This window comes from Streptopelia decaocto, assembly GCF_964273445.1.
Source record: "Streptopelia decaocto genome assembly, chromosome: 27".
Taxonomy (NCBI): Eukaryota; Metazoa; Chordata; class Aves; order Columbiformes; family Columbidae; genus Streptopelia; species Streptopelia decaocto.
The window spans coordinates 1340466-1364146 of record NC_138682.1 but is presented as its reverse complement, the minus strand read 5'-3'; the positions used below and the strand labels follow the sequence as shown (position 1 = coordinate 1364146).

Here is a 23681-nt window from a genome sequence, read left to right as displayed (position 1 = left end):
CCAATGTGATGCGGGGGAGTGGCCGAGGGGTGGGGGCGTGGCCGAGGGGCGAGGGGCGTGGCCGATGGGCGTGGCCAGGGCGCTGCCGGTTCCGCGGGAGCCGGCGGGAAGCGGGACGGTCCAGGACCCCCATGTCCCCCCTCCCTCCGTCCCCCCGCCGGGTACGGGATCAGCACACTCCACCGCTTTTCCTTTTTCTTGTTCTGTTTTTCTTTCCAATGTTTTTTTCTTTATTTTCCACTTTTTTCCATTTTAATTTTCTTAAAAAAAATATGAAGCAGCCCCTGCCCAGAGCCAGGGGGAGGGCAGCCCCCCCACACCCCCGTCCCTGCTCCTGGGGGCGCTTCTTCCCGGCCAAGCGGCTGCAGATGGGGGTGAGGGGCGGTGAATCTGGGCAGGGTCCCCACCCTGGGGGGCTCCATGGGTCACCAGGTTTGGTGCCTGGGAGGGGCCGATGGGGAGGATGCCCACGCACAGATCACTGTGTACATGCACAGACACACACACCCCTCCCACGGCTGCAAAGACACCCCCACCCCCAGCAGCACACGGGGGGCGCCTGAGCTCCCCCCCAGCACCGCGACCTATTGGCATGTGGCAAAATCCTCGTTACAACCATCCCGGAGGTGCCACACACCCAACCAAAGCCACTCCATAGGGCTGTGCCCCCCCCCAGCTCACCCCACACCCCGGGGATCCCCTATACAGCTGGGGCAGGGCGCAGGACCCCCCGGCCCCCATCCAGCTCCGGCACCCGCCGCCCCATCCCGCGGCCGTCAGCCGAAATAGGGGTTGTCGTGCTGGAAGTTGTAGTCGGGGCAGACCTTCTGGACCAGCTTGTAGTCGATGCTGAGGAAGGAGATGAAGATGCAGATGACCTTGAAGGGCTTGGCGCACAGCCAGGCGGCGTGGCTCTGCGTGTGCTCCGTGAAGCACACCTTGGACGGGTCGTACAGGCACGGCTTGTTCTTCCGCGCCCGGTTGGTCTTCTCGTACTCCACGTGGCAATTGAGAGCCTTGGCCGGGCGCCCCTCGGGCAGGGTGCTCTGCTGGGGGGGCGGGAGCGGCAGGGCGGCCGGCACCAGCACCTCGAAACCCACCGCCTTGGAGGGGGGCACGATGCTGACCGAGACGTTGCCCAGGCTGGAGGAGTTGTGGCGGAAATAGACGCTGAAGGTCCCGTTGATGTGGTCGACGATCTTCCCCGTCACCAGCAGGCTGAACTTGAGCGTCTTGATGTTGAAGTAGAAGTCGCCCCAGCCGAAGATCTTCTTGGCGCGGCCGGATTTGAGCGAGGGCTTGCGGCGGGCGCGGGAGCTCGGCGGCTCAAGGGCCGAATGGTTCTTCTGCCAGTCCCAGGGGCTCTGCGCGGCGCCCAGGGCCGTCCCCGCGCCCCGAGGGGGCTCGGCCGGGATCAGCCGCCCGGGGTCAAGCACCGGGGGCTTCAGGGTGCCGTAGGGGACATCCTTGAGGAGGCCGGAGGTGTCGAGCTCCAGGTAGCCCAGGGTCTTGGCGATGTGGCCTCCGGCGCACACCATCTAGGAAAGAGGGCAGAGGCTGCACCCGCATCCCCTCGCGTGTCCTCCTGCTTGTCCTTGTGTCTGTGGACCCCTCCTGCATCCCTCCTGTGGCCAAGCACCCCGCCAGCACCGTGCACCCCTTTGGCACGATGCCCCCGCACCCTGCCGGTGTCACCCCCAGGGCTGCTTCTCCAGCGTCACCCATGTCCCCGTGACAGCAAGAAGCAGGACACGGGACAATCCACGCTGTCCCACCGCAGCTGAGGCCCATTGAAATGCAGGGGGGTGGGGGGCAGCAGCGTGTACCGAGAGGGGGAAGCACTAGAGCCCAGCGCCGTCTGCCAGGGAAGCCTAATTGCATTACCCGCTGCCTCTGATCTGCGGCTGAAATTACAGAGACCCCCGCCAGGCTGCACGGCAGCCGCTCCGCCCTCCGGGATAATTGCCACGGGAGGACTGGGGTGCATTGTGTGCAGGGGGGGCACACAGGGAACCAGCGGGGAACCCCTCGCTCTGCTGGAGGGGTGTGGCCGGGGGTCGCTCTGTGCATTCTGGAAAGGGGGGGAATTTGCAGCAAAAGTAGAAAAGATGGGCGATGGAGCGGGGGGAAGGCGCCAGGCAGCAGCAGCGTCCCCGTCGTCACGCTCCCCACGGCCATCGCTCTGTCCGGCTGCCGCGTCTGACACCGCGTGGCTCAGCAGAGCCAGCTGGCAGCTCTTCAGCCCCGGGACCCCGGCTCTGACGTGTCCCTTGTCCCTCGCCGCCTGCTTCCCCATCCCTCGGCCCGGCGCTGCACCCCGGCGTGCCCCCGCCTGCCCTGCCAGCTGCTGCCGGCACGCAGGATGCTGCTCCGGCGGCCCCGGCCTCGTCAATCACTGTCACCGCGGGCTGGCAGGTGCTCGGGCTGCTCTGGCAGCTTTTGCTCCGGACGACCTGTTCCCCGAGGTGGCACCGAGCGGAGGCACCGGCTGGAAGGGCCTGGGGGGAGCACGGGGGGGGTTGTGTTCCCAAAGGAAACTGAGGCACGTGGCTGAATCGCAGCCAGAGCGGCTGGACGAGGGGCAGGAGGTGCTGGGGGGTCACCCTGGCACCAGCCACCCCGCAGCCACCCACGCCGTCTCCCCCTTGGAGCACAGTGTGACCCCAATTGCAGAGGGGTGAGCCCCCCGGGACCCCTCCTGCGCAGGGACTGCTCTCTGCTGGGGATGCAGCAGCACCAGGGGCTGCTTAGCCCATGGGCCCCCCCGCTCGCCCCCAGCCGCTGAGCCGGATCCCCGGCCAGGCTGCGCACGGCTGTCTCCGGGATCTATCGCCTTATCCCCCCGGTGCCGCGGGCGCCGGGCTGAGCCTGTAAATCTGCTCCGGCGTGCGCTCGCCCTGCCCGCGCCGCACCAGCAAAGCGAGCGCGCTGGGCAGGGGAGAGGATTTAAGGGGTCTCAGTCCGGGGTGGGTGAGGGGACAGGGAGCCGTGCGGCGCGAAGCTGCGGCGGAGCATCCCTGCAGCCCCCCGCTCCCTCCCCAATCTCTCTTTGAGCGCGGCTGCTGCTTTCGCCCTTATCTATATTTCAACGCAGCTTCAAAGCCGGGTGCCTTCACCAGCCGGAGAGAGAGGGAGCGAGCACGGCAGGACCGCAAGATGGAGAGATACGTGGTGGAGGGAGACATGGGCACCCCCTCTCCGGCCAGGGGAGCGGCGTTTGGCGCGTTGGAGGGGCCGGTGGTCCCTCCCCGGGAGCTGCTGGGAGAGCGGGGATGAAAGGGAATTGCAGAGCAGGGCAGCGACTGCTGATGCAGCCAGGGCTATCGATCGCACCGGAGCGCGGGCCGGGGCTCCGGGTTACAGACCCTCCGCACCCGCACCCCGGTGCGGCCCCCCGGCCGGGGGGCTCGGAGCCCAGGCCAAGGGGTGCGGTGGAGCGGGGACATGGCAAAGCCGATCCAGCACAGCGCTGCGGGGACCCAAGGTCACCCCCCTGCACCCTGCCAGCGCCGTCGGCATTCAGGGCAGGTCCCGCTCGCACCTCGCGCTAAATATTAATGGTTCTGCTTGTGAGCGAGCGGCCGGGGTGCAGCGTGCACACCCGGGTACGGGAACCTCTCGGATACACTTGGTGGGTGCACATGGGGGTCCCAACATCTGGCCCTGCACGGGGGTGTGCGGAGCCCCCTCCCTCCCCGGCCAGCCCAGGATGCGGCCCCTGTGCCCGAGGAGGACCAGGCTGGTACGCTTGGTTTTTTCCTGTTACACATCCACGCGCCGCTGCATCCACACAGACATCCCCGAGACAATGATATATATATTTTGCCACTCTCCAGCCCCTTGTGCACTTCTCCGTGCGTGTGCAGGGCTGCCATGTGTCTGCAGCACCCGCGTGTCACTCCGGTGTGCGCAGGCAGCCAGGCAAGGATGCAGGAAGGGCTGGGGGTGGCTGCAGAGGGACCGCGAAGGCGCTCGGTGCCGGCATCAATTTGGCTTGTCAGGCCCAGCGGTGATGGCCACTCACATCCCATTTGCCGGCGGGGCCAAGCACCGTCAGCTGCTCCCCCGAGACCCACGGTCACCTTGGCGAGGGGAGCGGATCAGCACGGGGAGGAGCGATGGGGACCGGCTGTGATGAGCTCCCAGCACCCCCACAACTGACAGGGTACCAAAGCAGAGCACCCGTCACCAAAACCCCATCCCTGCGGAGACACCGTCCCCCGTCCCCCCGCCTTGGTGTGGCTTGGTGGCAGAGCCGTTCTGCCGATGGGGGTCTCCAGCTCTCCCCATGGGCGCACGGTCAAGCCGGTCTCTCCCCTGTCACCCCGCCGCCTTCGTTAGCGCAAGGAGATTAATTGGAGGTGGTGAGCAACAATCCCCGCGGGCCCGCTCCCCCCGGCGCGGCGCAGCCCGGGGCGGTGTGGCATTTCCAAAGGTTAGCAGCAAACAAGGTGCCTCTGACAGCTCCCATTTATCTCACCGGCGCCGCGCGGGTGCTAATGCGGTGGCAGGGTGACGCGGTGACGCGGTGACGCGCTGGGCTCTGCCGGGCGCCGGGGAGGGACTCCAGCCCGCGCCCAAGCGTGCACCGGGTGCTCCGGCGCCCGAGCGGCTGTCACGCCAGCGGGTGTGCGCACCCATCACGGAGACGCAACACACACCAGCGCCGCACACGTGCGCACAAACGCCTTCACACGCCCCTGTGCGCACGTGGGTGTGCGCGCACGGTTACGCACGTGTGTGAGCACCCCGGGATGAATGTGCCCGTTGCAGGATCGTTTCTGGTATCACAGTATCACAGTATGTTTGGGATTGGAAGGGACCTCAAAAGCTCATCTAGTCCAATCCCCCTGCTGGAGCAGGAACGCCCAGATGAGGTTACACAGGAAGGTGTCCAGGCGGGTTGGAATGTCTGCAGAGAAGGAGACTCCACAACACCCTGGGCAGCCTGTTCCAGGCTCTGCCACCCTCACTGAGAAGAAGTTTCTTCTCAAATTTAAGTGGAACCTCTTGTGTTCCAGCTTGATCCCATTACCCCTTGTCCTATCATTGTTTGCCACTGAGAAGAGCCTGGATCCATCCTCGTGGCACTCACCCTTTATATATTTATAAACATTAATAAGGTCCCCCCTTAGTCTACTCCAAACTAAAGAGCCCCAGCTCCCTCAGCCTTTCTTCATAAGGGAGATGCTCCACTCCCTTCATCATCTTCGTTGCCCTACGCTGGACCCTCTCCAGCAGTTCCCTGTCCTGCTGGAACTGAGGGGCCCAGAACTGGACACAATATTCCAGATGTGGTCCAGATGTGGTTGGGCCTAAGAGTTGCAAGACCTTTCCACGCGTGGTTTGGCCCGTTGTTCTGCGGCGCAGAGGCTGTGCCCTGTCTCTTGCGCTCCGGCCGGGCTGCTACAACCCTCAGAGGGACTGGAAATGCTTCTAGCAATGCCCCGGCTATTTCCCTTGGACCATTTGGGATGCGCAGACAACATCTTAGTACCCTGAGCAGGGTTCCCTGCCTTGCTACCTCGTTTTAAGCCTCACCGCTGTACGCTGGAGCGTATAATCGAGGCAGCTCCAACAGCACAACCCGCTTTTCTAACGGGTTTTTGTGAAGGCAAATCCGGCTGTAGGGACATTGCGGCCCCAGGTGTGGGGGACGTAGTGAGACGTTGTCTTCAAGACAACCTCCCCCATTAAACTGCAGGTCTGCGGAGAAACAGCGATACAAATGATCCCGAGGGTGACGGTGTGAACGCCTGCACCCCGGGATGTGCCGGGTACAACCGCATCCGCGCCTCCGGGCACAAGCGTGCGGCTCCGCGCCCGCAAGCGCAGATGGAGCCGGTGAGCAAAAGGCTGATAATTAAAGTCCCTGCGAGGCAAAGCTGCGGTGATGGTGACGGTGACGGCTCCGAACGAGCCGGCTGCTCCGGACACCCGGGCTGCGTCCAGGGCGCGGGGTCGCAGAGCCGGAGCGATGCCGAGCGGGTGACAAGTCACAACGCGCTTATGTGCCACCACCCAGCCGCACACGCGGCGTCGCGGTGACGGCCGGACAAACCCTTCCCGGGGGTGAGCGCCGTGTCACCCCCCAAAGGACCCCGCGGTTGCTGCTTCAGTGCCGCCACCACAACCGGCACCGGTGCCACCCACCCCAAAGCGACGCCGGTGTCACCCGTGTCACGACCTGGAGCAACCGGCTTCGCGCGGACACGTTTGCTTCACCCCCCAAGCAGACACCTCGCTCCTCGCAGACAGAGAGAATATGCAAATGCTCCGGCTTTATTAACGCGCTCGGCACGCGCTGGCTAATAAATATTTCATAGCCCGAGTAGGACTTGGGTTTTTTTTTCCCCCCTTCTTCTTTCTTTCGTTTTGGTTCCTTTTCCCTGTCACTCGTTTCCTGCCTTTTCTTTTCTCGGCTGTTATTTTATTTATTTATTAGTTTTAAGGGCTTCGTGGTGAGACGGGAGCTGGTAGGTGGTTGGGGGGGAGCGGGAAGAAATGTACATCCCCAGTCTCTCCCCCCACGGGTGAAAAGAAAAGTGCTGTTAAGAGCAAAGCAAGAAATATAATAGAAGGGAGGAGACGGCACCAGGCAAAGGATTCAGGGCTTGTGTGACTCATTGGACTCGAGGAAGAAAAGGGATTGAATGAGGAAACGAGGAGATAAACGGAGCGGGAAGGGGGAGAGGGGGTGCGGGGGGGGGGACGAGGAGCTGATGGGCTTGGGGGAGATTAAACCCGCGTCGCCACCGTGGCCTGAAGCGCTGCCTCAGTTTCCCCACACGGGAGCGGGTTGGGGGGCTCCCTGCACCCCCGAGGCCTCTTTGGAGGGTGAGATCTTTGCGATGGGTGCAGCGGGGTGACAGGTTCCCCCCCAGCGCCCCTCAAAGCGGAGGGTCCCCAACCCCCCCGGGGACGCGGCCCCCGCCCGGCCGCCCCCACCCCTCGCCTCACCATTTCACTTTATTATTGCAATAAATGTAGCCATAAAAGTGGCAGGTATCGGCGTGCGAGGAGATCGCTTCTCCTGAGCTATGGAAATGTAATTTCGAGTGTGCCCGGGAAATTTTATAAGATCGTATCAGGCGGGATCATAAATTGCATTTCCAGCCCCCCCTCCCTTTCCCCCCCCCGCACCGCATCCCCCCCCTCCGATGATGCGAAGGTCACCGCGGAGCGGGGCAAACGCGGGGCTGTCCCCTCAGTGGGGACAGGTCCCCATGACCCCCCAGTGCTGTGTCCCCCCCCGGGGCGTTCCCAGCACCATTTATTGTCCCCAGGAAGGGACGAGCAGCAGCAGGGACACGACTGTCCCCGCACCCCCAGCCCTGATTAAACCCCCCGGGGGACCCTCAAGGACATCGCTGGGGCTGTGCTGGGGTGGAGAAGGGGACAACAGGTCCCCACCGTCCCCCCATCCTCTTGGAGCCCCTCAGGACCCTGGGGACAGATTCGGCGCCGCTTTGTACCACCCTGCCCAGCTCCTGGTCCCCCCTGGGCACAATGGGGTGAAGCATCGCACCGAACGCAGCGGGGGGACGGGAGGAGGAATGGGGGGGTCTTTGCTCATGGTGACACCCCCTGAGGCCAGTCCAGCTGCTGGGACAACCACAGGGCCCGTGGTGCTGATGGCACCACAGCAGCTCCCGTCCCAGCAACAGGCTCCGAGGGGGGTTTATTTGGGGAGGGGAGGATTAATCCCCACCACGAGCGCCGGGCCCTGCAGGCTCCTTGCAGCTGATGGTTCCTGCAGGCTGGGTGCTCATTTCCACAATGATTTTCCTTTTGCAACAGCGATCAGGGAGAAAAAAAAGGCGGGGAGGGGGGACCACGGGCACAGGGACGTGATTATTTCTTTAGCAGCAATCCAAGCGGCTGGAGAGGAAGCTTCATCTTTCTTGGGCCATTTACCTTCAGCGCCCGAGCGCGAAGGCTGAGCCGGGCGGCTCTTCAGAGACGCTGGAGCTGGGCCAGGGTGGGCGGGAGGATTCGGCTTGGGGGGGGTCTCAGTGCAGCATCGCCCCATTGCTGGGACTTGGGGTCCGCGGGAGGAGGAGCTGCGGATGCAGGGAGGGGGCACAAAGGTCATTCATCTGCGCAGGTTAATTGGCAGGGGTGTTATTAGTGGGGTGCTCAGATTAGGGTTGCAGAGGGAAGCGTCCGCTTGGTCATTTCCCAGCTCGGGCCACCCCCCCGGCAGCAAACTGGCAATTAAAAAACAAGGGGAGGGGGGGGAAAGCAATAAAGCAGCCCCCAGATTGCAGGCAGAACAACACAGGGGAAGAGGAGGAGTGGGGTCCCTGCGTGCCCCCCCGTCCCCAGCCGCCGGCCCCCCCCCGGTGCAGGCTGAGCCGCGCCACGCTCCAGGCTCCAGCCTTATTGAATCTCCCAGCTCGGGGTGCAAAGGGCACCACGGGGAAGAGTTATTAAAAAAAGGGAAATGAGTCGCTTGGAAACCTTCTTTCAGAATAACAGCGCGTGTTTGTTTGGCGATAGATTAGCTCAGCCATGCTGAGCACACAGCACCCACCGCAACGCTGGTCACCTCGGGGGATCTGCGGGAACAGGGGGACGGGGACACGGAGCCGCTCGGTCGCCCCGTCCTGCCCCGCGGGGTCGGTCCCACAGGGATCCCGGCCAGAGGGGGCTTGCAGGGCTGTGCCACCACCCGCACCCCATTTCCCAACAGAGCGGCGTGAAGGGGTTAATCCGGCCCATTAATGGGAGCTGGGAGGGGGCCCAAATAAGGGGTGTCCTTGCACCAAAAGGCCCGGCAGCATCTGCTTAAGAGCAGAGCCATCTGTCAGCCACCAACCCGGCAGCCGTGTGCCAGCTCTGGGGTGACAACGAGGGGAAGGGGCGAGTTTCCCCGGGGTCCCACAGCACCGGCCTCCCGCCGCAAGGCAGGATTTTCCTCGGAAGGGTTAATCCGGGGAGGCAAAACCTGCCAGCAACACTCCAGGTGCTTCGCAGACAACCCGCTGCCCGCCGGCAAGGAGGGAAACCGAGGCGAGGTGCCGGGGAGGCGCCTTCCTGCAAAGTCACAGGAGCTCGGCGAGGCCGGAGCGGGGTGAGGAAAGACACCCCATAACGCGGCTACACCGCGCTGCTCAAGCGCACTGACACTCACTGCCACCCTGGTTGTATCTGCTGCTCCTGCCCGCTGGCTCCGGCACCGCCGGCTCTTCTTGGGTGCACACGCAGGAGCGGGAGGGCTGGGGCACGGAGCTCACCTGCTCATTCTGTGCCCGCCCGAGCGCGGCGAAGGAGAAAAGGCAAACCCTGAGCTGGGAAGGGTGGGGGGCGATGGGGAGGTGATGTGCACACACTCACACACACACACGGCGGGGACGGGCACCCGCTGGGCCAGGACAGCTCGGCCGTCCCAGCGGGGAGATGCGCACCCAGCAGGGATGATCAGCAAACACGCAGCGTGGCGGGGAGACACCCCGGGGGTCCGGCCGCTCACAAACACACACCTCGGACCCTCCATGCGAGCGAACGCATGCCGCTTGTCACCCGGGGGATGCGGCCGCATCTGCCTCCTCGCTCCCACCACCACCCCGGCGCCGCGGGACACAGCGCTGGGAGCTCAGCTCCAGAGCAGCACCCGGGGCTGGGGGAGCCAGCGGGGACCCCCTCACCTGCCCCAAGAAGGGCTGGGAAAGTTTCTCCCCTGCTGGCATCGCCCGGGGTTATTCCCCACACACACGGCACGAGGCTCCTGCACCCACACACCCACCCTGCGCCCTGGGATGGGCCCGATCCCCCCGCCACGAGCCCCCACGTCCCCCCAGCGCTGCTGCCCGTGCGGGGAGGGGGCCGGGGCAGCGCCCTGCTCCTGGTTCCATCAAAACAAAACCATTTGTCTTGAAGCAGCTCCAGCACCGACAGATGCTCCGCGTTAGATGGACATGGCGGGGGGGGTCACGCAGAGCCACCCCCACGCTCAGATGCGCACATCTATCCATCTATATCCGTACAGAAAGGAGAGTGCCAGAGAAAGACAAGTTGCAAGAGCCTTCGCCTGGGGGGTAGGGTTGTGCGGGGGGGGGTCCCTGATGTGCATCCAATTCCCGAGAGGGAATTGACTCGTTTGATTTTATTCATGAAACACAGAAAGTAAAAATGGAGTGTCAGGAAATCAGATCTGCTGGGTGATGAGCGCGGCCCCCCCGGCAGGGCTGGGGGGGCACAATTCCCCTCATTCATGACCACCACAGATGCTGGCGCCAGATGCAGCTGGAGCCCCCAAACCCGGCGGCTCCTGCTGCGGGAGAAAAGCCTCATCGGGCTCCAAGAGGAGGTGGCGGAGCGGGGGACACATGGGGGTGAGTGGCCTTGGGAAGCATTTAGTATCGGGGAGCGGGGGACATCATGGGGAGGGCTCTGCGGGTGGGGAGGGTGTCTCCGCATCCGCAACGGCTCAACCTCCACAGTCAGGCGAAGGGGCAAGAACAGGCAGAGCCGCCCACCCGGCTCAGCAAGGCCAAGCCTGGGCCTGGGGTAAAGCCCAGTGCGCCCAGCCCCTGGCTGAGGGGACACCCTGGAGCCGGGGGGACGGAGCTGGCGGGGCCGTGTCCCCCCGGGCGGAGGTGAAGGCCACCCCGGCGCTGGAGCTGAGCCCGCGCCAAGTCAGGACAGCAACGAGGCGTCACCTCTGCAGGTGGTTTCAGCGCTCGCACCCCTGGCAGAGCCGCGGATCCTCGGTCCCCCCGGCTCCACTCGGGGTGCAGCGGGACCCCCCGCCCTCCCCAGCACAGCGAGCAGCAGGGGGGGGGTCTCCTCCCGCCTCCCCCCGCAGGTGCGATGCAGGTGCGGGGTCCAAGCGCCCCGCACAAACCACAGGGAGCCCCCAGAGCGCCCCCCCCAGCAAAGGGCCAGACCTGCCCACGCGCGGCCGCCCCCACATTCACGCGCGGCTCCGTCTCGCGTGTCTTGTCACCCCCCCCCACCCGCACCTGCCAGACGGCGCCTTCCACGCTCTGCAACGGGGGGGGCGGCTCGGAACCGGGGGTGTACGGCGGCTGCTCCCCCCCCCACAGGCACCCTGGCCCCCCAACTCCGCCCGATGTCCGAGCGCAGTGCGGGACTGCCCCGAGCCCGCTCCAACTTGGGGCGAGCAGGACCCCCCCCCCCCGCCCCGCTGCGCAATCCCTGCCCGGTGCCCCCCCCCGCCCATACAACTCTCCCTGCAAACGCCCGCGTGTGTCCCCCCCCAGGATTGCACAAGCCCCCCACAAATTGCCCGTGACTACCTGAACCCCCGCGCAATTGCACGCCGCCCCCCCCCGCCGAACGCACGTCTCCCCAGTAGCCGCACGTCCCCCCCTTCTGCACGACTCGCCGGGGCTGCATGTGTCCCCCCCCACCCGAATAGCACAGACCCCCCGGAATTGTACCACCCTCCCAATAACTGCACCTCCGGCAAATGCATTCCTTCCCCCGGTAATTGCATCCCCCCCCCACCCCGCCAGGAACCGCGCACCCCCCCGGTGGCAGCAGCAACTTTGGCGCCCGCGGGCGCGCCCGGTCCCCCGGTACCTGCAGCAGCAGCCAGGGCCCGAGCAGGGGCAGGCGGCGGCGGAGCATCGCGGGGCTCCGCGGGGCTCCCGGGATGAGGGAGCGCGGCAGGGCGGGCGGAGGAGGGAGGCGGCGGCCAAGGGGAGGCAGGAAGAAAGTTGGAGACTTGCTGGGGCCGGGCGGCGCCTCCGCGGAGCCCCGCCAATCCCGGCCCGCCGCCCCCGCGGGGGGGCACCGGGCGGCGGGCACCGGCAGCCGTGCGCGCCCAACCCCTGAGCGCAGCCCCGGGCGGCCCCCGCGGCCGGGAGGGGCGGGAGCGGGCGCTGCGGCCCCAGCTCGGTGACCCCAGCACCCCGGGGTCCCCCCGGTTCTGCTCCCCCTCTCCTGGGTGACACCGGCACTCTGGGGTGCCCAAGGTTCTGCTCCCCCTCTCCTAGGTGACACCGGCACTCTGGGGTGCCCAAGGTTCTGCTCCCCCTCTCCTAGGTGACACCGGCACTCTGGGGTGCCCAAGGTTCTGCTCCCCCTCTCCTGGGTGACACCAGCACCCCGGGGTGCCCCAGTGTCCACCCTCCTCTCCTGGGTGACACCAGCACCCCGGGGTGCCCCCAGTTCTGCTCCCCCTCTCCTGGGTGACACCGGCACTCTGGGGTGCCCAAGGTTCTGCTCCCCATCTCCTGCGTGACCCCAGCACCCCGGGGTGCCCCTGCATCTACCCTCCTCTCCTGGGTGACACCAGCACCCCGGGGTGCCCCCGGTTCCGCTCCCCCTCTCCTGGGTGACCCCAGCACTCTGTGGAGCCCCCGGTTCTGCTCCCCCTCTCCTGGGTGACCCCAGCACTCTGTGGAGCCCCCGGTTCCGCTCCCCCTCTCCTGGGTGACCCCAGCACTCTGTGGAGCCCCCGGTTCTGCTCCCCATCTCCTGTGTGACCCCAGCACTCTGTGGAGCCCCCAGTTCCGCTCCCCCTCTCCTGGGTGACCCCAGCACCCCAGGATTCCCCCGATCCTGCTCCTGGCTGGGGGGGGATGTTCTGGCATCTGGCGGGGGGACAGTCCTGCCCATCTCCATCCTGTCCAGCTGCACCTGGGCAGGGGAATGGGGTTTCCTGCTGTTGGGCCCCCCCAAAGGCTCCAGCAGAGAAGGGGGATCACCCTACGGGAGGGTCTTTGGGGGGGCAGCCCAGGAGTGTGCAAACCTCCCACCTGCAGCACACCCCCCCCCCCCGTGGGCCGTGCAACCTGCACCACCCGCATGCACACGTGTGTGTGCACATGCACATGCGTGTGCTCATCCCTTCCGCCTGGCGCTGGGCTCCTCTCAGAAGGGTCTGCCAGGTGTTCTCACACCCCCCCCTCCCCAGCTCAGCGGGGATCCCTCCCCAACACCATCACTTTATTGTTATTACTATTATTGTTACTGTTATTACTATTATTATCTACTCGCCTTCCCCGGGAAGCTGCCGGCGGGGGCTTCAGTATCAGCAGGGCTGGGGGCAAGCGCAGGATGGGGGGAGCATTGCAGAACCGCGCGTACGTGTGGAGACGGAATGAATAAAAGGTAAAGGAGAAATAAGCAACGGGAAAGGAGAGGGAGAGAAATGAAGGGAAACGGGAGAGGCAGGCAGGGGAAGGAAGAGGCCAGCGCCGACGTGGAGCTGGGGATCCGGGAGCCTCGGCTCTGCGGCTCTGCCTGCAGGGCTGCCCCACGCGATCCCCACCGCCAGCCCCACAGCAGCGCGGTGCCCCCAGCGCTCAGCCGCAGCAGCTCGGGGTTCGCGGTGGGGGTACGGGGGACCCCTCCCTCCAGCCGCACTCTGGTTGCGGAGCCGGCGCTCCTGGCCGGTGCAAGAGCCACAGCCGGCCCCGCAGCCCACGCTCCTGCTCCGGCAAGAGCCTCCGTGCCCGACCCCACCACAATCCCCCCAGGGACCGGGGTGCTGGTCACCCCGCAGCGCTGCATTTACCCCGTTTGCCCCAGGGATGGGGGGGTTTGTGGGGCCAACACGGCCCCCCAGACCCGCTACCGCGGGGGACTTGCCCCACATGGCCCAGCAAACTGCTGGGGGGGTCCTGGTGTCCCTGACGGTCTCATGGGTGAGCAGAAGGACACCAGGGTCCGCGACAGGTCCGGAAGGCTCCAGGAAGACCCTTCCCAAGCAATCAACAGCCCACGGGCCTGAAGATGGAGGAGAGTGGGGGCATGGTGAACGGAAACTGGGGACGGTTTAAAAAATAGAAAGATTGAAGGAAAAAGAAGAGGAAGGGGGGGGGGGAGAGGAAAGGGAGAAAAAAACCTCTAGAGGAGATATAAGAAACCGATAAGTGAACAAAGAGCCAGTATTGAAATAGATCTGAGGGCTGTGCCGCGCTCGGGCCGCACCACATCCCTTTGCAGAGGAGTTTGGGGCTTTTCAAAGGCAGCAGCCGCGTCCTCGGCTCCGCAGCCGCGGGGGGGCGGGGGGTGCCGGGGGGGGGCTGGCAAGGAGGGGCCCGGGGTCACCCCGCTCTGCGGAGCCACGGGCTGGGGGTGCCAGCGGGCCCTGTCGCACCCACGGGTCCCCCGGCGACCCGCAGCGCGGCCGTGGCGCACGGTGGGGCTGGGGGGACACACGGGAACACGGGGGTACAGGGGGGGTACACGGGTGTGCGAGTGCGGCCCCCCCCGCTCCGTTTGCGAGGGCGGCGGCGCCACCTGGTGGACATTTTCGGGGACTGCTCGGTGCTCTGTGCCCGGTGATGCTTGGTGCTCTGTGCCCGGTGATGCTCGGTGCTCCGTGCCCGGTGATGCTCGGTGCTCCGTGCCCGGTGATGCTCGGTGCTCCGTGCCCGGTAATGCTCAGGGTTCCGTGCCCAGTGATGCTCAGTGCTCTGTGCCCGGTGATGCTCGGTGCTCTGTGCCCGGTGATGCTCGGGGTTCCGTGCCCAGTGATGCTCAGTGCTCTGTGCCCGGTGATGCTCGGGGTTCCGTGCCCGGTGATGCTCAGTGCTCTGTGCCCGGTGATGCTCGGGGTTCCGTGCCCGGTGATGCTTGGTGCTCTGTGCCCGGTGATGCTCGGTGCTCTGTGCCCAGTGATGCTTGGTGCTCTGTGCCCGGTGATGCTCGGTGCTCTGTGCCCAGTGATGCTTGGTGCTCTGTGCCCGGTGATGCTCGATGCTCCATGCCCAGTGATGCTCGGTGCCCGGTGGTGCTCAGCGCTCCGTGCCCGGTGGTGCTCAGCGCTCCATGCCCGGTGGTGCTCAGCGCTCCGTGTCCGGTAATGCTCGGTGCTCTGTACCCGGTGATGCTCTGTGCTCTGTCCCCAGTGGTGCTCGGTGCTCTGTGCCTGGTGGTGCTCGGTGCTCTGTGCCTGGTGATGCTCAGCGCTCCGTGCCCGGTGGTGCTCAGCGCTCCGTGCCCGGTGGTGCTCAGCGCTCCGTGCCGGTGCTTTGGGGTGCTGGTGCTCCCCGCAGCACACGGGGAGCAGGGCGGCAGCTCAGGGCCCCGGGGCACCCAGCGGGGGGAGCAGCCGCACACACACACGCGTCCCCCCAAGTGGCACATGTGCCAGCACCCCAGAGAGCCCCCGCGCAGCACCACGTGCACGCACAGCTCCCCCTGCCCAAAAACCCCCATGCACCCCCGGGGCACCGCGATGCAGGAGCCCCCGGTGGGGGCCCCCACCCGCGACCCCCCGTGCGGCATCCTCAGCACGTCCCCACCAACCAGCAGCCTGCTCTTCGGTTTTTACAAATTTTATTTATAACAATATCTGTTTTGTTTAGTTGTAAAGTAATCCAGCAAAAATTATTAAAACATTTTCCCCCCAATAAAAGGATGGGGTTGCCCCCCGCCCTCCCCCCACATGCGTTTTCTTTATTTCTACTATAAAAGCTAGGTCATTTCCATGGGGTTTTTGTGGGTTTTTTTGTCTTTTTTTCTTTTTCCTGTTAAAAAATGTGGATGTTGGAGAGCGGGCGAGGTGCAGGAAACAAGCCGGAGCGAGGGGCCGCGGACCCTCCGCACCACACCAGGGCTGGGGGCAGCGGTGGGGCCATCGTCCCTGCCCCCTGTAACAGTCAGGGGGGGCAAACAGTGGGGAAAAAGGGGGGGCTGAGGGAGGCCAAGCTGCAGGAGAAAGGGGGAGCCGGGGAGCAGCAGATTTGAGGGGGGGAAGGAAACAAGGAGCTGCAGGGGCTGGGGGACACGGAGCCGAGAGCTGGGGGTGCATGCGGACCCCGACCCGCCTCCCTCCCTGCGCCCCATGGAGCCGTAACCCCGCGCGTCTCCGTCAGCCCCGCCGAGCTGGTCCCGGCACAGCGACCGCGGCACCGTCCCGGCTCCGCAACGGCGGCTCGACCCGCGGGGGGGAGGAGGAGGAGGAGGAGGGAGGGAGGGGGGGCCCAATGTAAAGAGATTTAAAATAAACCAAAGCCGGATCTGGCAATGAGAGGCGCTGAGGCCCGGTACCGGGGAATATACAGGTAATAATACTGCTCACATAGAAAAGTAATAATCCTTCATTTGTACATTTATACAGTGGCTCTCGGCTCCCCCCGGCCCCCGCCCACCTCCTGCCATGGGTGTCTGTGCCAGGCGCGGGCGCCGCGGCCCCTTCGCCCCCGTCCCGTCCCTACGCCAGGGGGTCGGCCAGGTCGTCGTCCGCGCCCCGCGACAGCAGCTCCCGCTTCTCGTCCGTGCTGGCCAGCGAGTTGCGGCTGTTGTGGGCGCCCATGTACAGCGTGGCGTACACCGGGTTGGTGAAGTTGGTGGGCTGCGGAGATGGGGGGAGCGGGTGGGAGGGGGCACGGACACCCCCACACCCAGCAGAGCGGTCCCCGGGGGTGCCCTGCGAGAGCCGCCACCTCCTCCCCGTCCCGCAACCGCTGTCCTGCCCCGCAGCCTCCAGCGCCAAAGCCTCTGTGACCCCTCAGAGCCCCCCAAAGCTTCTCTGCTCCCCGGGGAGCCCCGATGCTGCTGCAGTAACGTGCCCCCCATCTCAGCATGTAACTCCCGGACCCCGTGCGGCCGCCGTCCCGCTCCTCACCTTGTCGGGGTCCAGGGCGAAGTCGGCGTCCAGCAGCTCCCCCACGTCGTCGTCGGGCTCCCCCTCGTACATTTTGTAGGTGGGGTTCCCGATCTCCACGTTCATGGCACCGTTGGTCATCCGCTGGTGCTGGAAGCCCTTGGCGCTGGGGGGGGGCGGGATGGAGGGTCAGCGCCAGCGACGTGGGGTGCAGCAAACAGGGCCCACACCCCCCCAGCGGCCCCCCCTGTTTGTCCCTCACATTCGAGTCCTTCAAGCCCTGTGGGGAGGGTTCCCCCCCGCCCCCAGCAGCCCAGACTCACCCTTTAATCCTCCACTTGTACCAGACAAAAGCCACCACGGTGAGGAGGATGAGCAGCAGCAGGATGGGGATGACGATGGAGGCCGTTCCTGCGGGAGGAGAAGCACAGGTGAGGGCAAAGCGTGGGGGGGGGCAGTGCCCTGAGCTGCTCCTGCCTCATGGGAAACGACCTGTCCCCTCCCCACCAAAGAGAAGGGGTCAAGAGTTGTACAGGGTAACCCTGGATTAACAGGCAAAGATGCATCCCTGCCCCCCTGTGCTGGTTGGACTGAAAACGGGTTGATTTCCTTCCTGCATTACAAACCTTTCTCTTTCCCAGCCAGCACGCTCATGATTTGCACTCAGGTTGAGAACAAGCAGATCCCAGCCCAGCACAGGGTTCATGGTTTGAATCGCTCTGCTCTGAGAGCCAAGGACACTCTGAGCTCTGCCCACAGGGGTGAGGCAGCGAGGAAGGGGATGGACGGACAGAGCTGGACTGACACCCACACGGAGCAACCACAGTGTTCCAGCCCATTAGTGTCACACTAATTATTTAAGGAGAGTTGGGACCTTCTGGTTGGCTCTTCCATTTTCTCTGGTGTTGGCTCTTGTTATTGAGCCGGGGGAGTTTTTGGTTGGGACGTTTAGTTCGGCTTTTACCATTTTGCAGAGGCCTCTGAGCCTTTCTGCCTTTCTCCTCTTTTCTCTCTCTGGGATCGGCTTTGGGACCAGGTGCCGTTTCCTGGCACTGGCTGCTCAGCGTGTTCATGAGGAATTGCCTTGACTATCTCTTATTTCTATCTATATTTACTAGTAGCGAATTAGTATTTTGTTATTTTCCTAAACGGTGTTGATCTCACTCCAAGTTCCTCCCTTCCCTTTTGATTCTCTCCCATACTGGGGGAGGTGAGCGAGCGGCTCCGGGTTGCATCACCAGCTCCGGTTCAACCATGACACCCGCCCCGTTCGGCACCGGGCCCCGCGGTGTCCCCGGGGCAGGACTGTCCCATACGTACGGCTGCTCTGCTGCTCGCTGACGATAAAGGCCTCGCAGCGCGGCCCCGTCATCCCCACCGGGCACCTGAGAGCGCAGGGAGAGCAGCGGGGTTAGCGGGGACGGGACAGCATGCGGGGCGGGGAAAGAGGTGGGGGCACAGACCTGGGGCCAGGGGGACACAGATTGGGGTCTGTCAGTCACCAGCTTGCACGGGGCCAAGTAGCCCACCCATACCACCCCCAGCCCCACTTACAGGCACTCGGGCATCTGCGTCTTGTCGCTGATGGAGCAGGTGCCGCCGTGCGCGCAGTAGTTGTCGCAGGTCAGGCAGCTGGGCGCGATCTTGCCGTCCAGGCAGCTGTGGGGCAGAGAATCAGGCACACGTGGACCCCCCATCCTGCCCCATATCCCCCGCAGCACTCTGTTGGAGGCTGTTATATCATCCCTGCAGCACGGCTCACAGCCATGAGGATGGGCACCCCCATCACCTCCTCCCAGGGCCCTCAAGTCACCCAGATTTCTTCACTACCCTGAATTACCAACCCAGCATCTCCCAGCCATGCGCAATCCCCAGTAATGTGGCCCATGGGGACATAGGGGCTTTTTAATTGACTCATCTTGCCCACCATCCCCTCTCCCTCCCTCCCTCGAGTTCCGCGCCCCCGGCACCTACATGCAGGAGACTTCTCCGCTCTGCTTGTTGACGCTGCACTTGCCCTTCTGGCAGCGGGTGCACTTGTCGTCCTCGCAGCGGGCGCCCTCGAACTGCGCGGGGCAGCGGCACTGCTTGGAGCCCCCGGCCGTCATCTGGCACACGCCCCCGTTCTCGCAGTAGTCAAAGCACTGCCCTGCAGAGCACGGGGGTCAGGGTGGGCAGCCCCCCCGGAGCGCCGCACCACACGATCACACGATCCCAGAGTGTCAGGGGTTGGAGGGACCTGGAAAGCTCATCCAGTGCAATCCCCCCATGGAGCAGGAACACCCAGATGAGGTTACACAGGAACCAGGCGGGTTGGAATGTCTGCAGAGAAGGAGACTCCACAACCCCCTGGGCAGCCTGGGCCAGGCTCTGCCACCCTCACCACGAACAAGTTTCTGCTCAGATTTAAGTGGAACCTCCTGTGTTCCAGTTTGCACCCATTGCCCCTTGTCCTGTCCCTGGTTGTCACCCAGAAGAGCCTGGCTCCATCCTCCTGACACTCCCCCTCTCCATACTGATCCCCAGGAATGAGTCCCCCCTCAGTCTCCTCTTGTCCAGCTCCAGAGCCCCAGCTCCCTCAGCCTTTCCTCACACGGGAGATGCTCCACTCCCTCCAGCATCTTGGTGGCTGCACTGGACTCTCTGCAGCAGTTCCCTGTCCTGCTGGAACTGAGGGGCCACAACTGGACACAAGATTCCAGCTGTGGTCTCACCCCGTGTCTCTAGAGAGCATACCCCACAAGACATCCCCGTGTCCCCAGCCCCGTGCCGGTGGCACTCACGGTACTGGCAGCGGTCGCCGATGAAGGGTGGCGCGCAGCGGCAGTTGGGCTGGTTGCCCTGGTTGACGGTGCAGCTGCCGTTGTTCAGGCAGTAGTCGGTGCACACTTGCTGGTTGCACCGCGGCCCCGTGAAGCCGGTGGGGCAGCGGCAGGTCGGCATGCCTGAGAACAAGAGGCCGTCAGCGTGCCGTCCGTCCGTCTGTCCATCCGTCCGCCCAGCGAGCAGCCCCAGCCCCAGGCTCACCGGACGGGGAGGCGGCACACGTGCCCCCGTTCTGGCAGTAGTCCCAGCACTGGTCGATCTGGCACTTGTCGCCGTTGTAGCGCGGCTGGCAGCGGCACTTGGCCTGCTTGCGGGCGTTGAGGAAGCAGCTGCCGCCGTTCAGGCAGACCAGGTCGCAGGTGTCGGTGGTGGGCACTGCGAGAGAGGGAAAGAGCGATGGGTTTGTTAAGAACAAGTTTCTCTTTGAGTGAATTTTCCTTTCAGCTAAAGTCTTTTCTGGAAGCTAGATACATGTTTTGGTAGACATAGCAATGGAATGCAAGGTCGCTGATAAGGATGCACATCCCACGAGAGGGGCAAGCAGAGAACTGAACTGGTGACCAAACTGACTAACTAAGTATTCCATCCCATTCACGTGCTACTTCATATAAAAGTGGGAGATCACGAGGATCTCGTCCCTTTTTCCCTATGGCCAACATTAGGATAGGACCTTGCGAGTCATCCCTGCGAACTGAGGCCTCATGACAGACTGAATCCAGCTCCGCTTGGCTGCAGAGTCCAGTCCAGGACTTTGGGTGCCTGCCCTGCAGCTGCCGGGACTTTCAAGATTGGTTTTGTATATTTTGTATTATTTTCTCTATTTTATTCATAGCATTAGTAAAACATTTTTGTTTTTTTCCCAACTCTTTCTCCCTGTCCTTCTTTTGCCTTCCCATCACCAGCCCTTAGTGGGAAGAGGAAGGAGAAGGGGTTAACAAAACATCTGCCACGGTTTATTGTCACCCTGCAATCAAACCTTGACAGATCTGTTGGCGCCCAACATGGGGCGGAGAAAGGGTTAAAATTTGGCATTAAAAAGGGGTGAGCGGGACCTCGCTGGGTGAGACCCCCACCCAGCCCAGCCCACCTACCGACAGGGGAGACGGTGGGCGAGGGAATGACCACGCAGGTGCCGTTGTCCAGGCGTTTGCCATTGGGGCAGGTGCAGACGGGGCCACTGGGGCTGAGCAGGCAGAGCCACTCGCACTTCTTGCGGTCGCACGGGTTGGTCACTGCCCAGAGGGGAGGGGACGATGTGAGGTGACCCACAGCGCTCCCCTCATCCTCCAGCACCCCATTGATCAGGCCCCAGACACCCCCCTCCCACCCCGGGCGCAGGGTGGGGGTCCCGGGCCCGGCACGTACCCTCCGGTTGCTTGTACTGGTGGTAGAGCACGACGTCGGTGGCGTGGTTGAGGCCAGATGTCAGGTTGGTGACAGCCTTGTGGCCAAACTTGTGGATCTTGAAGATGCGGTTATTGATGTAGGTGACCCCGTAGATGTAGTCCTCGAAGATGTCGATGCTGAAAGGGTGGCTCAGCCCTGGGGAGCAAAGAGGGGACACGTGCAGGCAGAGGTGACACAGCTGCCTTGGGCAGGGCTGCTTTGGGATTTCAGGTGGATTTGAGGTTGAAGGACAGTGCTGGGGGGTGTGCTGGTCGGACTGAAAACGGGTTGATTTCCTTCCTGCATTACAAACCTTTCTCTTTCCCAGCCAGCACGCTCATGATTTGCACTCAGGTTGAGAACAAGCAGATCCCAGCCCAGCACAGGGTTCATGGTTTGAATCGCTCTGCTCTGAGAGCCAAGGACACTCTGAGCTCTGCCCACAGGGGTGAGGCAGCGAGGAAGGGGATGGACGGACAGAGCTGGACTGACACCCACACGGAGCAATCACAGTGTTCCAGCCCATTAGCATCCTGCTCATTATTTAAGGAGAGTTGGGACCTTCTGGTTGGCTCTTCCGCTCTCTCTCTGGGGTGCAGATGGGGGAACATTTAGTTCGGTTTTTACCATTTTGCAGAGGCCTCTGAGCCTTTCTGCCTTTCTCCTCTTTTCTCTCTCTGGGATCGGCTTTGGGACCAGGTGCCGTTTCCTGGCACTGGCTGCTCAGCGTGTTCATGAGGAATTGCCTTGACTATCTTTTATTTCTATTTTCTATATATATTTACTAGTAATGTATTAGTATTTTGTTATTTTCCTAAACTGTGTTGATCTCAATCCAAGTTTCTCCCTTCCCTTCTGATTCTCTCCCTTATTGGGGTGGGTGAGCGAGTAGCTGTGTGGTTGTATTGCCCGCTCGGGTTCAACCATGACCAGGTGCCCGCAGGCTCCATTCCTGCTGCGGAGCATTTAACGAGGAAAACCTGCCCTTGTTATCATGTGCTGAGCATCCCATGGGCATCGTCCCCTGGCAGGTCCCTCTCCTCCCCGCTGCTCCACGGGGCTTGGGCGCCACTCACCCTTCTTGTTGTCGATGGCCACGACGGGGTCGGTGCCATTGAGCCGGATGCTGCCGATGACGGAGAGCTTGGCGTCGGCCCAGTACAGCCGCTCGTTGTGGTAATCCACAGCCAGGCCTGTGGGGACACACACCCCCGGTGAGGTACAGGCCTCCCCGCCAACAACGTGTCCAGCAGAACAGGCCCCCACCGCCCTTACACACTCCTGAGCCCCCAGGCTGAGCCTCCCCGGCATGAGCGGGTTCTACGTCCCTCCCGTCGAGGCTTCCACCACCCTCGTGCCCCACCTGGCACCGTCCCCGCTCACCTGTTGGCCACTGGATGTTGTCCTGCACCAGGGTCTCGCGCAGCGTTCCGTCCATAGCAGCCGTCTCGATCTTGGGGTGATTACCCCAGTCTGACCAGTACATAGTTCTGCAAAGGACACACGCAGGTCGTTCCCGGCGGGGGAGCAAGGAGGGGATGAGCAGGACAGTTCGAGAGCTGGGCAGAGGGAAGGGAGAAGGGGCTCAAGTTTCTCACCCCCTAAGCGGGTCGACTACGATGGCGTGGGGCTCATCGATCATGCCCGAGATCAGCGTCTTGCGATTCTCGCCTTTCATCTGCGCCACCTCGATGACATCCCGCCCCGAGTCTGTCCAGTAGATGTTCCCGGCAACCCAGTCGATGGCGATTCCCCGCGGCATCTTCAGCCCCGAGATCTGCGAAGGGCAGAAAGTGGGGAGAGGTGAGCGCAGAGCACACGGCAGCCCGGCCTCGGCGTCCCCCGCACCCCACGGCGCTCACGTTCAGGTGGGTGACGCCGCCGTCGATCTGGCGCCGGTTGCGGTTGGAGGCGGTGGAGGCAGCGGAGGAGGCGGGCAGCTCCCGGTACGAGATCCTGCCCGTGTGCCAGTTGGTCCAGTAGATCTTGTTGCCCTTGACGTAGATGTCCATGGCGTCGATGCGCACGTTCTCGTCGCCCTGGAAGGCCGGCTCATAGGCCGAGTTGGGGTTGAACGGGTACATGCTCCGAATCTTGTTGTCGTCCGCGATGTAGAGGATTTGGTGCTCAGAACCTGCAGAGGGGCAGAGGAGGGGGGTCAACTCAGCTCCGCGATGGGGCCACTGGGAGCTTGGAACCCCCTTGGGCTTGTTCTGCCAGGGAAGGACAGACTGACGGCGCCCCCTGTTCCCTCCTGACCTTCTGCTTTGCACATGTTGTCCGTCTTCATGAAGTTCTTGGCGCAGCTGCAGATGTGGGAGCCCTTGGTGTTGTTGCAGAGCTGGGAGCAGGTCCCGAAGCGCAGGCACTCGTTGACATCTGGGCAGCAGGGACGGGAGTTGGGGGGAGACCAGGAGGGCGTCCCACACCCACCTCATTCCCCATATTTGTGCCCCAAGGACACCAATTCTGACACCCCAGAGGTGCAAAGACACATCTCATCGGCAAAAACCAACTGTAATCCCAACAGCGCAACCCCAACCCTCTCCGGCAGCGCCAGGATGTACCTTGGCAGGAATTCTTGTCCGGCACTTTCTGGAAGCCTCTGCGACACGTGCAGTACGTGGTGGAGCGTGACTGAATGCACTGGGCCTCGTCCCCGCACATGGTGGCGTTGGTCGTGCAGTCGTATGACTTGTGGTCTGGGGGGGACGCACCGTCAGCACCGGTGCCAACCCTAATTCCCGCTCCCCAATGCCCCGGTCCCGCCACCCACCGTGGGAGCAGGAATCCTCGTCGGAACCATCTCCGCAGTCATCAAAGAAGTTGCAGCGGAGGTTGGCGCTGATGCACTTCTTGTTCTCGCACAGGAACTCGTTCTTGTCCTGGCTGCAGCTCTTGGGCTTGGCTGTGGGTGACTCTGCGGGAGCACGGCCAG

General features: G+C 63.7%; 2 protein-coding genes across 5 annotated transcripts in view; both read right to left on the bottom strand.

Annotated features, from left to right (window-relative positions):
• Positions 1-255: 255 nt before the first annotated feature.
• NXPH4 (neurexophilin 4) lies at positions 256-11634 on the bottom strand. The gene is made up of 2 exons (XM_082073500.1): positions 11551-11634; positions 256-1538 (listed from the first exon to the last, which is right to left on the bottom strand). Exons 1-2 carry the CDS (start codon positions 11596-11598, stop codon positions 777-779), a joined length of 810 nt encoding a protein of 269 aa, XP_081929626.1. The 5' UTR covers positions 11599-11634; the 3' UTR covers positions 256-776.
• Positions 11635-16002: 4368 nt separating this feature from the next.
• The window catches only part of LRP1 (LDL receptor related protein 1), a 77981-nt gene continuing 70302 nt past the window's right edge, over positions 16003-23681 (bottom strand). For 3 of the 4 annotated variants that reach the window (XM_082073533.1, XM_082073534.1, XM_082073535.1), the window contains 17 exons: positions 23520-23663; positions 23311-23445; positions 23003-23122; positions 22606-22877; positions 22342-22520; positions 22127-22233; positions 21820-21936; positions 20723-20899; positions 20449-20589; positions 19559-19732; positions 19315-19476; positions 18506-18680; positions 18086-18190; positions 17852-17916; positions 16855-16942; positions 16553-16697; positions 16003-16279 (listed from right to left, as the gene is read on the bottom strand). In XM_082073533.1, the coding sequence (XP_081929659.1) occupies positions 16139-16279; positions 16553-16697; positions 16855-16942; positions 17852-17916; positions 18086-18190; positions 18506-18680; positions 19315-19476; positions 19559-19732; positions 20449-20589; positions 20723-20899; positions 21820-21936; positions 22127-22233; positions 22342-22520; positions 22606-22877; positions 23003-23122; positions 23311-23445; positions 23520-23663 (2447 nt within the window). In that variant the 3' untranslated portion in view covers positions 16003-16138. Of the gene's footprint in view, positions 16280-16552; positions 16698-16854; positions 16943-17851; positions 17917-18085; positions 18191-18505; positions 18681-19314; positions 19477-19558; positions 19733-20448; positions 20590-20722; positions 20900-21819; positions 21937-22126; positions 22234-22341; positions 22521-22605; positions 22878-23002; positions 23123-23310; positions 23446-23519; positions 23664-23681 lie in introns of those variants that run through there. The other variant, XM_082073536.1, reaches the window with a different exon arrangement.